The 11828-nt window shown below is 40.4% G+C and overlaps 1 protein-coding gene across 1 annotated transcript in view; it reads right to left on the reverse strand.

Annotated features, from left to right (window-relative positions):
• LYPD6 (LY6/PLAUR domain containing 6) overlaps positions 1-10999 on the reverse strand; it is a 33614-nt gene extending 22615 nt beyond the window's left edge. Inside the window, exons 1-2 of the mRNA XM_003406018.4 lie at positions 10822-10999; positions 2069-2167 (exon numbers count right to left, since the gene is read on the reverse strand). Of these exons, the coding sequence (XP_003406066.1) occupies positions 2069-2167; positions 10822-10939 (217 nt within the window). The 5' untranslated portion in view covers positions 10940-10999. The remainder of the gene's footprint in view (positions 1-2068; positions 2168-10821) is intronic.
• Between the last annotated feature and the right edge of the window lie 829 nt (positions 11000-11828).

The following is an 11828-nucleotide window of genomic DNA, read 5'->3' on the forward strand; positions in this document are numbered from 1 at the left end:
CTTTCCTGAGGTTCAATTTCAGCCAAAGATTAGACAGGCCCATAAAACAAAACAATACTAAAGGGGCACACCAGCCCAGGGATAAGGACTAGAAGGCAGAAGGGAACAGGAAAGCTGGTAACAGGGAACCCAAGGTTGAAAAGCGAGAGTGTTAACACGTCGCGGGGTTGTTAACCAATGTCATAAACCAATACGTGTACTAACTGTTTAAGGAGAAACTAGTTTGTTCTGTAAACCTTTATCTAAAGTACCATAAAAAAAAATAAAAAGAAAAAACCACTGGCTCATCCAGGAATTAGCGGGCGACTCTATAAGGCGACAGGGACAGGAGTCATTCTTTGATTACCCAGATGGCTGAGTATCTAGCTTGTGATCAAGTTAATCTTTAGTGTCTCCACCTTTTTGTCTTCTCTATAGTCTTTGGTTTGGCTTGCATCGTCTTTTGGGATCCCATTAGTATCTCTACCTAAAATTAAACAAGAGGAATCTAGAATTGATAACACTACAGCTCACTTTCTATTAGTGGACAGAGAAGTCCCCAGTGGTTGTCACTCTATTCTCATTAGAATTACCGGAGATATTTACAAATCTGATGCAGGGCCCTACACTCAGTGATGCTGACTCAGATTTAGCACTGTAGTTCATCAAGTTGTGGTCTCTGGACCAGCAGTATAACCATCTTCTTGAAAATTTACTAGAAATGCAAATTCTCAGGCCTCATCTCAGATCTACTGAATCAGAAACTCTGGTGTGGAGCCCAGAAATCTGTGTTTTAATAAGCCTTTCAGAGAATTATGATCATGCTGAAGTCTGAGAACCCTTTTAAGGCACCTCTGCATAGGGCACAGTGTCCCTGGGTAGTGTAAACAGTTAACACGCTCATTGCTAACCAAAAGGTTGCTGGTTCGAGTCCACCTAGAGGCACCTCAGATAAAAGTCCTGGTGACCTACTTCAAAGAAAAATCAGCTATTAAACACCCTGTGGAGCACAGCTCTACTCCAACACACACTCATCATTAGTCAGAACCAACTCAACAGCAACTGGTATGCTGGTATATAGACAGGGCACAAGCTTCGGTGATTCTGAAAATTCCACAAGTGTTTCTACTGGGCAGCCTAGGTGGAGACTCATGAGTTAAATACTGCTGGCTAAGGTGGTTGACATCTGTCTCTTGATTATGGTTTCCCTGTTCCCCCAACTTCTAATCCACCATGAGGAACAGAATGTCATTGGGGTGGGTATGAGAGCTCTCGCATCATGTTGATAAATAACAGACCTGGCGGTGCTGTGTTCATTTGGACACCTGTATTAGATCAGCAGCAAACTGCACATTTAAATTCTTGCTCAAACATTTGTCAATAAAATGCCCCATCCTCGCTTTGCCCCCACCAAATGAATCAACCTTCCTCCAAAAATAAAACAGCCAAGTAATCGTTGTCTCAGTAGCCAAATATAACAATCTTTTTTCATTTGATAGGATTTAAAAGAGGTTCTTCTTCATTCTAATCTGGACCTTTTGGTCAAAATTTCATGCTTCAAATGGGCATCTATCTTATCATTCAAAGAGAACTTAACAGTTTAAAACATTTGGGGTTTTTATTTGTGCAGTGATGACATTTAAAATTCCAGCTTTCATGTAATTTTAGGTCAAAAGTCTCTGCTATATAACTGATGAATGGATTCCTTATATGAACATCGATTTATAATTTACATGAAGGAGGTTACTGCGCAATGACTAATGCTTCAAATAAGAATAGACAACAGGCTGGCTGTTTTCTTCCTCTTCTACATTCAGCTGGGCCTGGGGGTGGAAAGTATCACTTACCTCCTTTGGGGTTCCAAAGATGCTTCACAAGATAAGGGACAATCCTACGGATGAGTTTATGCCTCTGAGAGTCTTTGATGATAAATTATTGGTGTGGTATAAAAGATCTACTACTTGTAGCCTCAGGCAAGAGTAGTAGTTGAGATTGCACGCACGCCTCTCTCTATGCACGCACCAAAGTCAATGGGGCTGTTCACTCATGGATAGCTCTGGGGACCCCAATCTGTGTACTAGGAGTTTACCTCGAGGACAGTAGATGTCCGGAGCCCATCGGTTGCATTCATAATTGTCCGCTGCCTTTTCACAGGTGAAACACTTAAATCCACCAGGATATGGTGTAGCTACAAGGAGGATCAAGAGAAAAGATTAATTTGGGGGTTGTACACAGAACCAGGCACTGTGAAGTCAGACATTTTCATTTTTTTTAAAAGGTTCTCAAAACAGTTTAAGAGTTTCTTGCAAAACTAAACACACAACGACCACATGACCCAGCAATTGCACTCTTGGGCATTTATGCCTAAGAACTGAGAACTTACGTTCACAGCAATATCTGTACATAATGTTCACAGCAGCCTTATTCGTAACAGCCCCAAACTAGAAACACTCCAGGTGTTCTTTAACAGGTGAATGGTTAAATAACTGTGGTATAGCCATACCATGGAGCACTAGTCAGATATGAAAAGGAATGAACTATTGATACATGTAACTACTTGGATGAATCTCCAAGAAATTAGGATGAGTGAAAAAATCCAATCCCAAAAGGCTATGTGGTGCATGATTCATATGCCACTTTTGAAATGATAAAATTTTTTAGAAATGGGGAATAGATTAGTGGTTGCCAGGGGTTAGAAAAGAGAGCAGGCGGGAACTGGATGTGACGGCAACAGGAAAAATCTTTGTTTGGTATCTTTACTGTGGTGGTGGATACACATATCCACAGATGTGATAAAATTGTATAGAACTAAACACACACACATACACACACACGAATGAGTACAAGTAAAACTGGAGAAATCTGAATACTATGAGTGGATTGACGTCAATAACCAGGTTGGGATATTATATGCTAGTTTTTCAAAATGTTACCATTGGGAAAATTGGTAACGTATACATTTTTATACATGGCATCTCTCTGTATACTTCTTACGACTGCACGTGAATTTACAATTATCTCAATAAAAATTTTAATAATAAAAGGCATTCTCTGAATTTTCAGTAATTTATAGGTAGTCCATGCTGGGTGGGTTCCTCAGCTTACGACGTATTTGAGTTACAACAAACCACACTTAGACCACCTATTTTTTTGGTACATCTTATCCTTAGTAAAGGAGCCCTGGTGGCACAGGGTCAAGTGCTTGGCTGCTAACTGAAAGGTAAGCAGTTCAAATCCAACAGGTGCTCCATAGAAGGATGTGGCAGACTGCTTCCGTAAAAGATTACAGCCTTGGAAGCCATGTGGGGCAGTTCTACTCTGTCCAATAGGAATCACGATGAGTCAGAATCAACTTGAAGACAGTGGGTTGGGTTGGTTGGCTTTATTTTTAGTAATATGTACTATATACAATGTTGCAGTGCATAATTTGCTGATGTTATCATTCTCAGATGTTAACTAGCGTATGTTCAATGTTATGATTTATAGATACTGATAATAAAAAGCAATAATAATGAAAACAAACAAAAAAATGAGATATTGGACTTATATGAGAACCAACTTAAGATGGAGTCATCAGAGTGGAACCCCGTCGTAAGCTGGGGGCTACCCTACTCTTATCTGCCACCTTATATAAACATGTCAGTGTATAAGTATAAACATTAAGTTGAATCAAAATATTTCATGTTTGACCATTTTTGACGCACAAAAGTGACAATTTCCATGGTTCAATGTAATCATTTTATCTGGTCAGATCTGATACAGTTAAGGATCTTTGGGGATAGAAGGTACCAACTAAGAGAAGAGCGTCAGCAAAAAAGAGGAAGACACGCAATGAGATGGATTGACACAGTAGCTGCAATGATGGGCTCAAATATAACAGTGATTGTGAGGATGGCGCAGGACCAGGCAGTGTTTCGTTCTGTTGCACGTAGGGTCACTGTGAGTCGGGATCAACTCAATGGCACTTAACAACAACAACAAAGAGAAGAGTCTTTATTGCTTAACTGTATGCTCGCCTTCAGAGGGACCCTTCTCTGGGGCCTTTCAGGCACATGCTGAAACACCTATGGACCTCCTTTCATGGGCTTTGGGAGCGGGCTGTTGAGGGTAATTGGTGAACTCAAGCACCTTTTCACTAACTCTAATGAGTCTCTGGGTGGTGCAAACAGTTAATGTGCTGGGCTGCTAACCAAAAGTTAGAGGTTCAAGTCTACCCAGAGGTGCCTCAGGGGAAAGGCTTGGTGATATACTTCCAGAAAAATCAGCCACTGAAAACCGTATGGAGCACAGTTCTATTCTGACATACAGGGGGTCGCCATGAGTCAGAGCTGACTCATTGGCAACTGGTTCGGGTTAACTCTAGTGGTCCAGCCTGAGACAGAAATAATTTCAGCAAGACCCTCCTATCTATTCCCTACTCTCCCACCCCTGAGTTGCCTCTCCCTGCCTTCTGAAAAGATTAACCCCCAGATATTCATATTCATTGCCTTACATTTAAGCTCAGATGGGCAGATGTCACATGAGAGTCATGCTCTGGAAAGCCTTCTTTCGCCAGCTAAGGATGAGGACTTGCAGGACATCTTAGGCCAGATTGTTCTCTGTCCTTTTCACTCAAGTTCTTTTACTTGCTTCTTGTTGTTGTCATTGGGTGCCATCAAGTTGATTTCGACTCACAGCAACCCCATGTGACAGGGCAGAACTGCCCCATAGAATTTTCTAGGCTGTAATCTGTAGAGGACCAGATTGCCAGGCCTTTCTCCCGCAGAGGTACTGGATAGGTTTGAACCGCCAACCTTTCAGTTGGCAGTTGAGTGCTTAACCATTGTACCACCACATCTCCTACTTGCTGCTTAGGTGAAATCATTTGCTTGCAATGCTACTTAGAGTTTTATCTTTCGTACATAAAACTTGTGTGTGTGTATCTGCGTGTATTAATTTGTAAAAGTACCTGGCCTATTTGGAAATTGCAAACACTCGAGCACTTCATCTGCAGGAGCCAACTGTTTTCCCTCACAGATGGCTGAGTGAGCATATCCCACTGGCAGAAATAATCATCTCAGGGTAAATTGGTTTGCCCACATGGAACCAATTAAGTATGTTATCAAAAATAAATGAAGGAGGAGGCAGCAGCTTAAGGCCAGAATTATGGTCCAGATATAACTTTGGTTTCCACCTTGTCTGGAAGAGCTGCCCATCCATGTACTTGCCTGACAAAATCCATAACTTAACCTGACTCATAAACTGTCTCAAAAAGACATGCCACTGGACCTTTTTATGGGGCCATTGGAGAATTATATGTTCCTCCAAGTGGATTCACATTCACAAACAGGAAGATGGTGAAGGCATGAATTGTCTTAGAAAATGAGAGAAGGAAAGCAGCTTAGACACAGCCATCAAACTACTCATTCTCAATGAAAAGACTTCACTATGGGGGAACACGCATTCCGATCATAAAATTATAATTCAGCAGAAGTATTCTGCAAAACTCACACAAATAATTTGTGCACCTCCATGTCGCACGACCCAGAAAGTGGGTTACATCGAATTGAAAGATTCTATTTAGGTAAGAATATGCCTGCAGAATTTAAAACAAATAGATTCTCTAATTCCAAAGCCATTCAATATTCTTACGGACATTTTAATTTTTTTTTAATAAATATCATTACGAGAAAAACTACACAAAATATTTTAGGACATTTTCCTGATTGAATACATTAAAAAATAGTTTCACTCTCAATTTTAAAATATGTGATATACAAATAAGTTTAAAAGGTATAGCTTTAATACGGCTTATAAAATTTAAAGTAAAATGATCAAAGTAGGGGTGTTGAAAAAAATGTAAACTGTTGAAAAAGAGCATTTTGCAAAAGATGATCATCATATTCACCAAAGTTTACGACGGCAAGCTTAGCCATACCACTTCAGCTTACATGATTAATTCACGAGAACATCCGATTTTATCTGTCATTGCAACCAATGAAAGTTTTGGATAGAACGTTAGATTAGTTATTCCTGGAAATTTTCCCATTAAAGAGATAAATTAAGAACTTTGAATGAAGACTGATGATCCAACTGCTCCGAGAATAAACTTATTACGAACCTAACACTAGTAAGTTGTAGTGTTCCCAAATTTAGATTATTTAACGGACTCTTCAAAATTTTCTTTTGCAAGACCAACGACAAATTAAATGCTGTCATTTCTTACGTAAGTAGGACTGGACCTGAAAGTAACCCAAAGTATATTAAACTTTGAACCAGAGTATAAGCTAATACACTCTGGCAGCAAAAAGCAGCTTTGCTTCAACGCGTTCATCTCTGAATGTGTTTATCAGTATGTATTACTGGCAATTAACCAAGAGATCTCATTTTAGGTGTTTTATTTTTCCATATTTGTATAGCTTCTCAAGGGTGACAGTTTACTATTTGTTTATAACCCAAAAACCCATTGCTGTTGAGTAGATCACAACTTATACCAACCAACCCTTTAAAAAAAAAAAAAAACCCTATAGGTACTTTTATTTGCTTCTTGGCAGGTAATACTGATTATTGAATAATCACATCCTTTTCGATGGCAAATCTCTGCACACGTACTCAGCTTTACAGTGGCTAACTGTAGCACAATACCAAGTAAATAGTTCACTTCTTCCCTCCAGTAATATTTAGCCAAAAATCAGGCTGATAGATGAACAACTCTCTCCAGTCACTTGCTAGTTGATACCACATCTGATAAAGAAGTTTTTTAAAAAGGACGGAAAGAGGTTTCTAAGAGATGGTGCTATTTTCTTCTTTGTTACTTCAAAGCATTACAGAGCCAGTAAAGTTTCAAATTGTTGTTGCTCCAGCTGTGAATGAATCTAATTTGGCTCTTGATCACAGAGTTAATAAGCTTAGTACTCTGTATTTCAGGGCGTACGTCCTTGGTCCCTCAAGAGAAGGTGATTGTGAAGAAAAAAAGGAACGTCAAAGTGCCCAGTTACTTCCTGTAACATAATCTACCCATTAACTCTCATGGTCAGACATAGTTCAACAGACCATAATTCGTCTGTAAGGCATCGGAAAAGATTTCGTCTTTGTTTCCATCTCTTGGAACTTTTGCCTGGACAAAGGCCTTCAGTTACTGAAAACACGGGGAGAAGGGAGTCTCATTTTGAAATGTTTGCTGATGTGAAATGCACTCCAACTTTATTCTTGCCAAATTAATTTCCATTGTTTATGGAAACCAAATGCAAATATAGAAAATTCTAGAAATTTAATAATTTTACCTTCCTTCTCAGGCCACTTGGAAATATGGTCAGTATTATTTTAATAACAAGAACATATATCTCATAGAAATGTAACTCCTGGTGCCTTTCTAGAAAGTCTGCTTACCCTTTAAGAATTATGTAGTGTGGGTTTGAGAGTAAACTTTGTTGGTTCTCTGTCTGAACAAAGACAAGCCACCCGCAGAGACACAGTTCTTTGGTGCACATAATTAAAAAGAAAAAAAAACTCAAAACATGCAACCAGAGGGAAGCTGGACATTCTGAGGAAAATTTCTATTCCAAGGAAAGAAATGGAGGCCAGGAGCAGGTCAAAGCCACTTCAGATTCTAAATTGTTCTATCTTGCATGATAGGCACCAGACAACCAAATAAGTAGCTTCATTTCTCTTAATATCAAGAGAAAACCCTCTTTTGAAGGATTTTATTAGACTTTCATACTTTAATCATGTGCTAGGAAGAAATTCATCCTGAAAAGCCAAAAACATATACAAATTATGGAACAGAACGTCACTGAGGCTCACACCTCAAGTTTGAAATCCATAAGCTTTATTTCTTTTAAAGGCTTGGAAGCTTCCAAAATCAGGTAACCAGAAGCAGAGATTAGTCCTGAGAGGTTGAACTTTCCCAACCTAGGTTCCAATCTCACCCCAGTTATTCCCTCCAATGGCCGTTCTGGGCCCATGAGAAGTAAGTTTATATCTGCCTGCTGTAGGAAACTTGTGTGTCTTCTCACACATTCCACATCACCACATTTCTCCTAGCGCAGGCTCTGAGCTCTCGCATCTAACATTAATGAGATCTGGCTCAGACACTGACCCAGAGAAAGCTGCTTGTGCCTCCATCTACAGAGTGAGGTGATTACATAAATGATTCAAAATAAAAATAATCCCACACTTCTCTCATGTATTTTTTATGGTCTATGTCCGTATGTCTTACAGAAGTCTGTTTATGTATAGAGAGATAGCTCCAACTAAACATGGTCTAGTGGGTGCTTCTCAAGGCACAGGACCATGACCATTTAAAAAAAAAAATCAAAGTGTAAAAACAAACACCAAGAACTTCTGAAACACTGCAGAGAAATACGAAGTTAACTCTGACTGAGTAAACCAGGTTCTGGCCATGCAAGAGGAACTCACTGTAAATTCAATCCAACAAGAATTTATACTCCTCATGACCAGTTACAGAGGTTCAGAAAACAGCTTGGGTCCAGATCTGCTCACCAGGAGCGAATCTACTTACTCTAGTGTAGGAATGACTTCTGTCCTACATATTTCAAAATCATATCAGAAAACTCCACTAATCCTTTTCATACAGTGAGTTCCTTCTAATCAGGTCATGGCTCTATCCAATTAACACAGGTCACATAAGCAGAACTTTTCATCAACTTTTAAAGAGCACAAGTGATTCTCCTTCTGGCCTGTTTCAAAGAGCTTATCTTTCAAGGCCCCGTTCCATAAACTCTCCAAACAGGGGCCCACTCACTCAGCCACTGACCAACCACACCACTGAGGCAGAAGTTGGCTGTTTGCTGGTTGGTTTTTGTTCACTTAAATACAAGCAATCACATCACTTTTCCTTCCCACTCTGGGTATACAATCACAGCCTCAGACAAAGTCCTGTGTGGGCCTATTTTTTGGGCCAGGTTACTACTGAGTCTCTCATAGAAGCCAACAAGAAATCCCACCGAAGCTGAAAATCCTGACAATCAAACCTAAGAGACTGAACTCTAAGTTTCTGCTTCACCAAGACTAAGAAGAAAGTATGGCTGTTTGGAGAAAAGAACAAAATCCAATCCTAGAAAACAGCAAGCAGCAATGCACCTTCTTTTCATGAATGTTATTAAAACAAAGTAAAGAGTTGTGCAAAAACAAGCAAGAGATAAGCTTTCCATACAATTAATGAGTAGGTACCACACTATACTTGTGAGTGGGTACAGTTGTATTGAATGTAAAGAAACTATTTGCTGCCTGTCAAAAGGGTATTTGGAGTTGCTCGAAATTTGTTGTTAGTTGACGTTGAGCCTATTCCTACTCTTGGAGACCCCACATGTGCAAAGCAGAACTGCTTCCACAGGGTTTTCAAGGCTGTGACTTTTCGGAAGCAGATTTCCAGGCCTATCTTTCGAGGCATCTCTGGGTGGGTTTGAAACACTACCCTTTCAGCTATTAGTTGTGCACTGTAACCATCTGTGCCATCCAGCCAACTATGCGAAATTAGGTTGATGTATTTTTGGCACCCTCAGGTTACTGTATAAGCCAACAACAACATCATAAACAACAACCATTCAATTGCTTATCAATGTGTGTGCCTGGTGTTTTACGGATATTATTTCTAGTCCATAAAATAACATTAAAAAAAAAAAACATTAGAGGGTATGTATTATTTTATATACTTTAGGAATGAGGAAATTAACACTTTAAAAGATTCTGCGAACACTAAGTATTTACTATGGCTCACATTGGGTGTGGTAAGTGCTTTGCGTGCACTATTTTATTTAATCCTCACAAGGTTAGGGGGTTTATTTCAGGTCAGAAGGGTCTGAAGCAGCTGAGCTAGTTGCTGACCCCAGATCCGGTGGACTCCAAGCCCCTGTGCATTCCAGTGCAGCAGGCTACCTCTCAGCGAATCCAGAGCATTTCAGTGTTAAATGTTCTAACGGTGGGATCAAGGGAGTCCCAGTGGCTGCCTCCACTTTGTAGATGGTAAGGTCCTCAAAAGCAAGGAGTCTGTTGTATTTGTCTTTATACCTCTGATGCTTATCGCAATGTCTGACACACAGTAGACACTCAAAAAAATGTTTGTCGAATAGAGTATTTCAAAAGAAGAATGTTCCCAGGGGCATAAGCTAAAAGGTCAAAATGCACAGAATAAATGCAACTCTCACCACCACAGTGGCAATACAGAAGAGGATTTATACAAAAATAAAGGAGAAAAGACAGACATCGGGATGGAAACCAAAAGTGGAAATAAAACTGCAGTCTTTCCCAAAGTGTGATCCTTGGAATATTTGCAGCAGAAGCACCTGAGAGTCTTGCTGAAAGCAAAACTCCACAGTCAGCTCCAGACACAGGTGATCAGAAACTCCAGGGAAGGGACCTGGGAATCTACATTATTATAGGCTCCCTGGAGAATTCTTAAGCACAGGGAACCAAAAGGGATGGGAACGTGAAGTTGTGGGAGGCAGCTCTGCTGAAACTGAGAACTGGATGAACAGAGAGGAAGACCAGCTATTATCGTGCCTGTAAAGTATGCAGCTTTAAAAACAACCCTTCTCCCAGAACATGGCGGTCCACTCTGATAACTGACTCAGTGCCAGCACAAGTGAAAAAGAAGGCTGTTCAGAATCAGAGTGATTGTGTAGGTGACAGAAAAAACAGCCTTAAAATTTGCTTTAGAATAAAAAACAAACACTGTGAGAAAAGGTGAGGGTAAAACATACTGCATCTTTTGTCCTCACTGCACCCCCCAATTAAATCACCACAGGTGTCCCCTTCACCGAAGGCTGCCTTCCTCTGGCTATTTTTCAACTCACTTCTTACTTGCAATACAGTAACATTTCTGTGCAAAGAGAAGAGTCTTACTTGAAGGGTGGAGGTAGATAATGTCTTTCACTGTGAAGTCGCGGGACTGGGTGGCTTTCAGACAATCGGCCAGCAGGCTCAAGAGCAGGAGCCAGGCCAGGGCAGGGCCAGGTTCCATGGCAGACTGCGGTGTCAGTCATACAGAGGGCCCAGGAGTGCGGACTTGGGATGCCAGGAGAGAACTCGCACCTGAAAGATGAAGAAAGACTCATCTCAATGCCCAACTTGAGAAAGCCACTGGTGGCCTGGCTGAGTTCCCAGGCTGGTAGGATGGGCTAGGGAGGGACAGGGAGCCCAGAGCACAAGGAAATGGGTAGATGTGGAGAGACACTTTATAAAAGGTAATTTTAGAGCACTTATAAAATTCCAACCAAATTCTACTCTTAATCAGGTCGCTAAAGCTCTGCTGTAGCAGTCCCCTCTAATAACCAGCAGAGATAATATCACGGGAGATTGAATTTTAATGAAATCCAGCTCTTTTTTGCCAGGAGGCCTGGGGATGGCTGCCAGAGAGGGAAAATAAATAAGTCAGTTACAAAAGCTCAGAAGAATTTCCTTGATAATGGTGTGGGCCAAGTCTGAGAGTGTGGCCTTACTGGGTAGCATTACTCATGCAAACCTGTACAAGGTAGACTTTCAGAGCTGGAAAACAAAAAAAGGTAAGTTGGCCTCTCCCAAAACAAAAAGTTCGTCTACAGCACAAAATTTCCTTAACACAACTAACATTTATTGGCCCGGTGCTATTGAAGTGCTTTGCATCTATCAATTTACATATTTCTCCTAACAACTCTCTGAGGTAGGCACTATCATTATCTCATTTTGAGTAAACTGAGTTCCATTTAATAAATACAGAAGCTGATTCAAACCTAGTCAGTCTGTCCTTTGTGTCTGCATTTTTAACCACTGGGCAATTCTGAGTTCTTCCTAAGACTGATTTGAAATGTATAAACAAAACCTGATAAAATGAGATCGGAGTATCTCTGTGGCACTAAGCTTCATCTATTCTG

The sequence above is a fragment of the Loxodonta africana genome, chromosome 6, assembly GCF_030014295.1.
Source record: "Loxodonta africana isolate mLoxAfr1 chromosome 6, mLoxAfr1.hap2, whole genome shotgun sequence".
NCBI classification, from domain to species: Eukaryota; Metazoa; Chordata; class Mammalia; order Proboscidea; family Elephantidae; genus Loxodonta; species Loxodonta africana.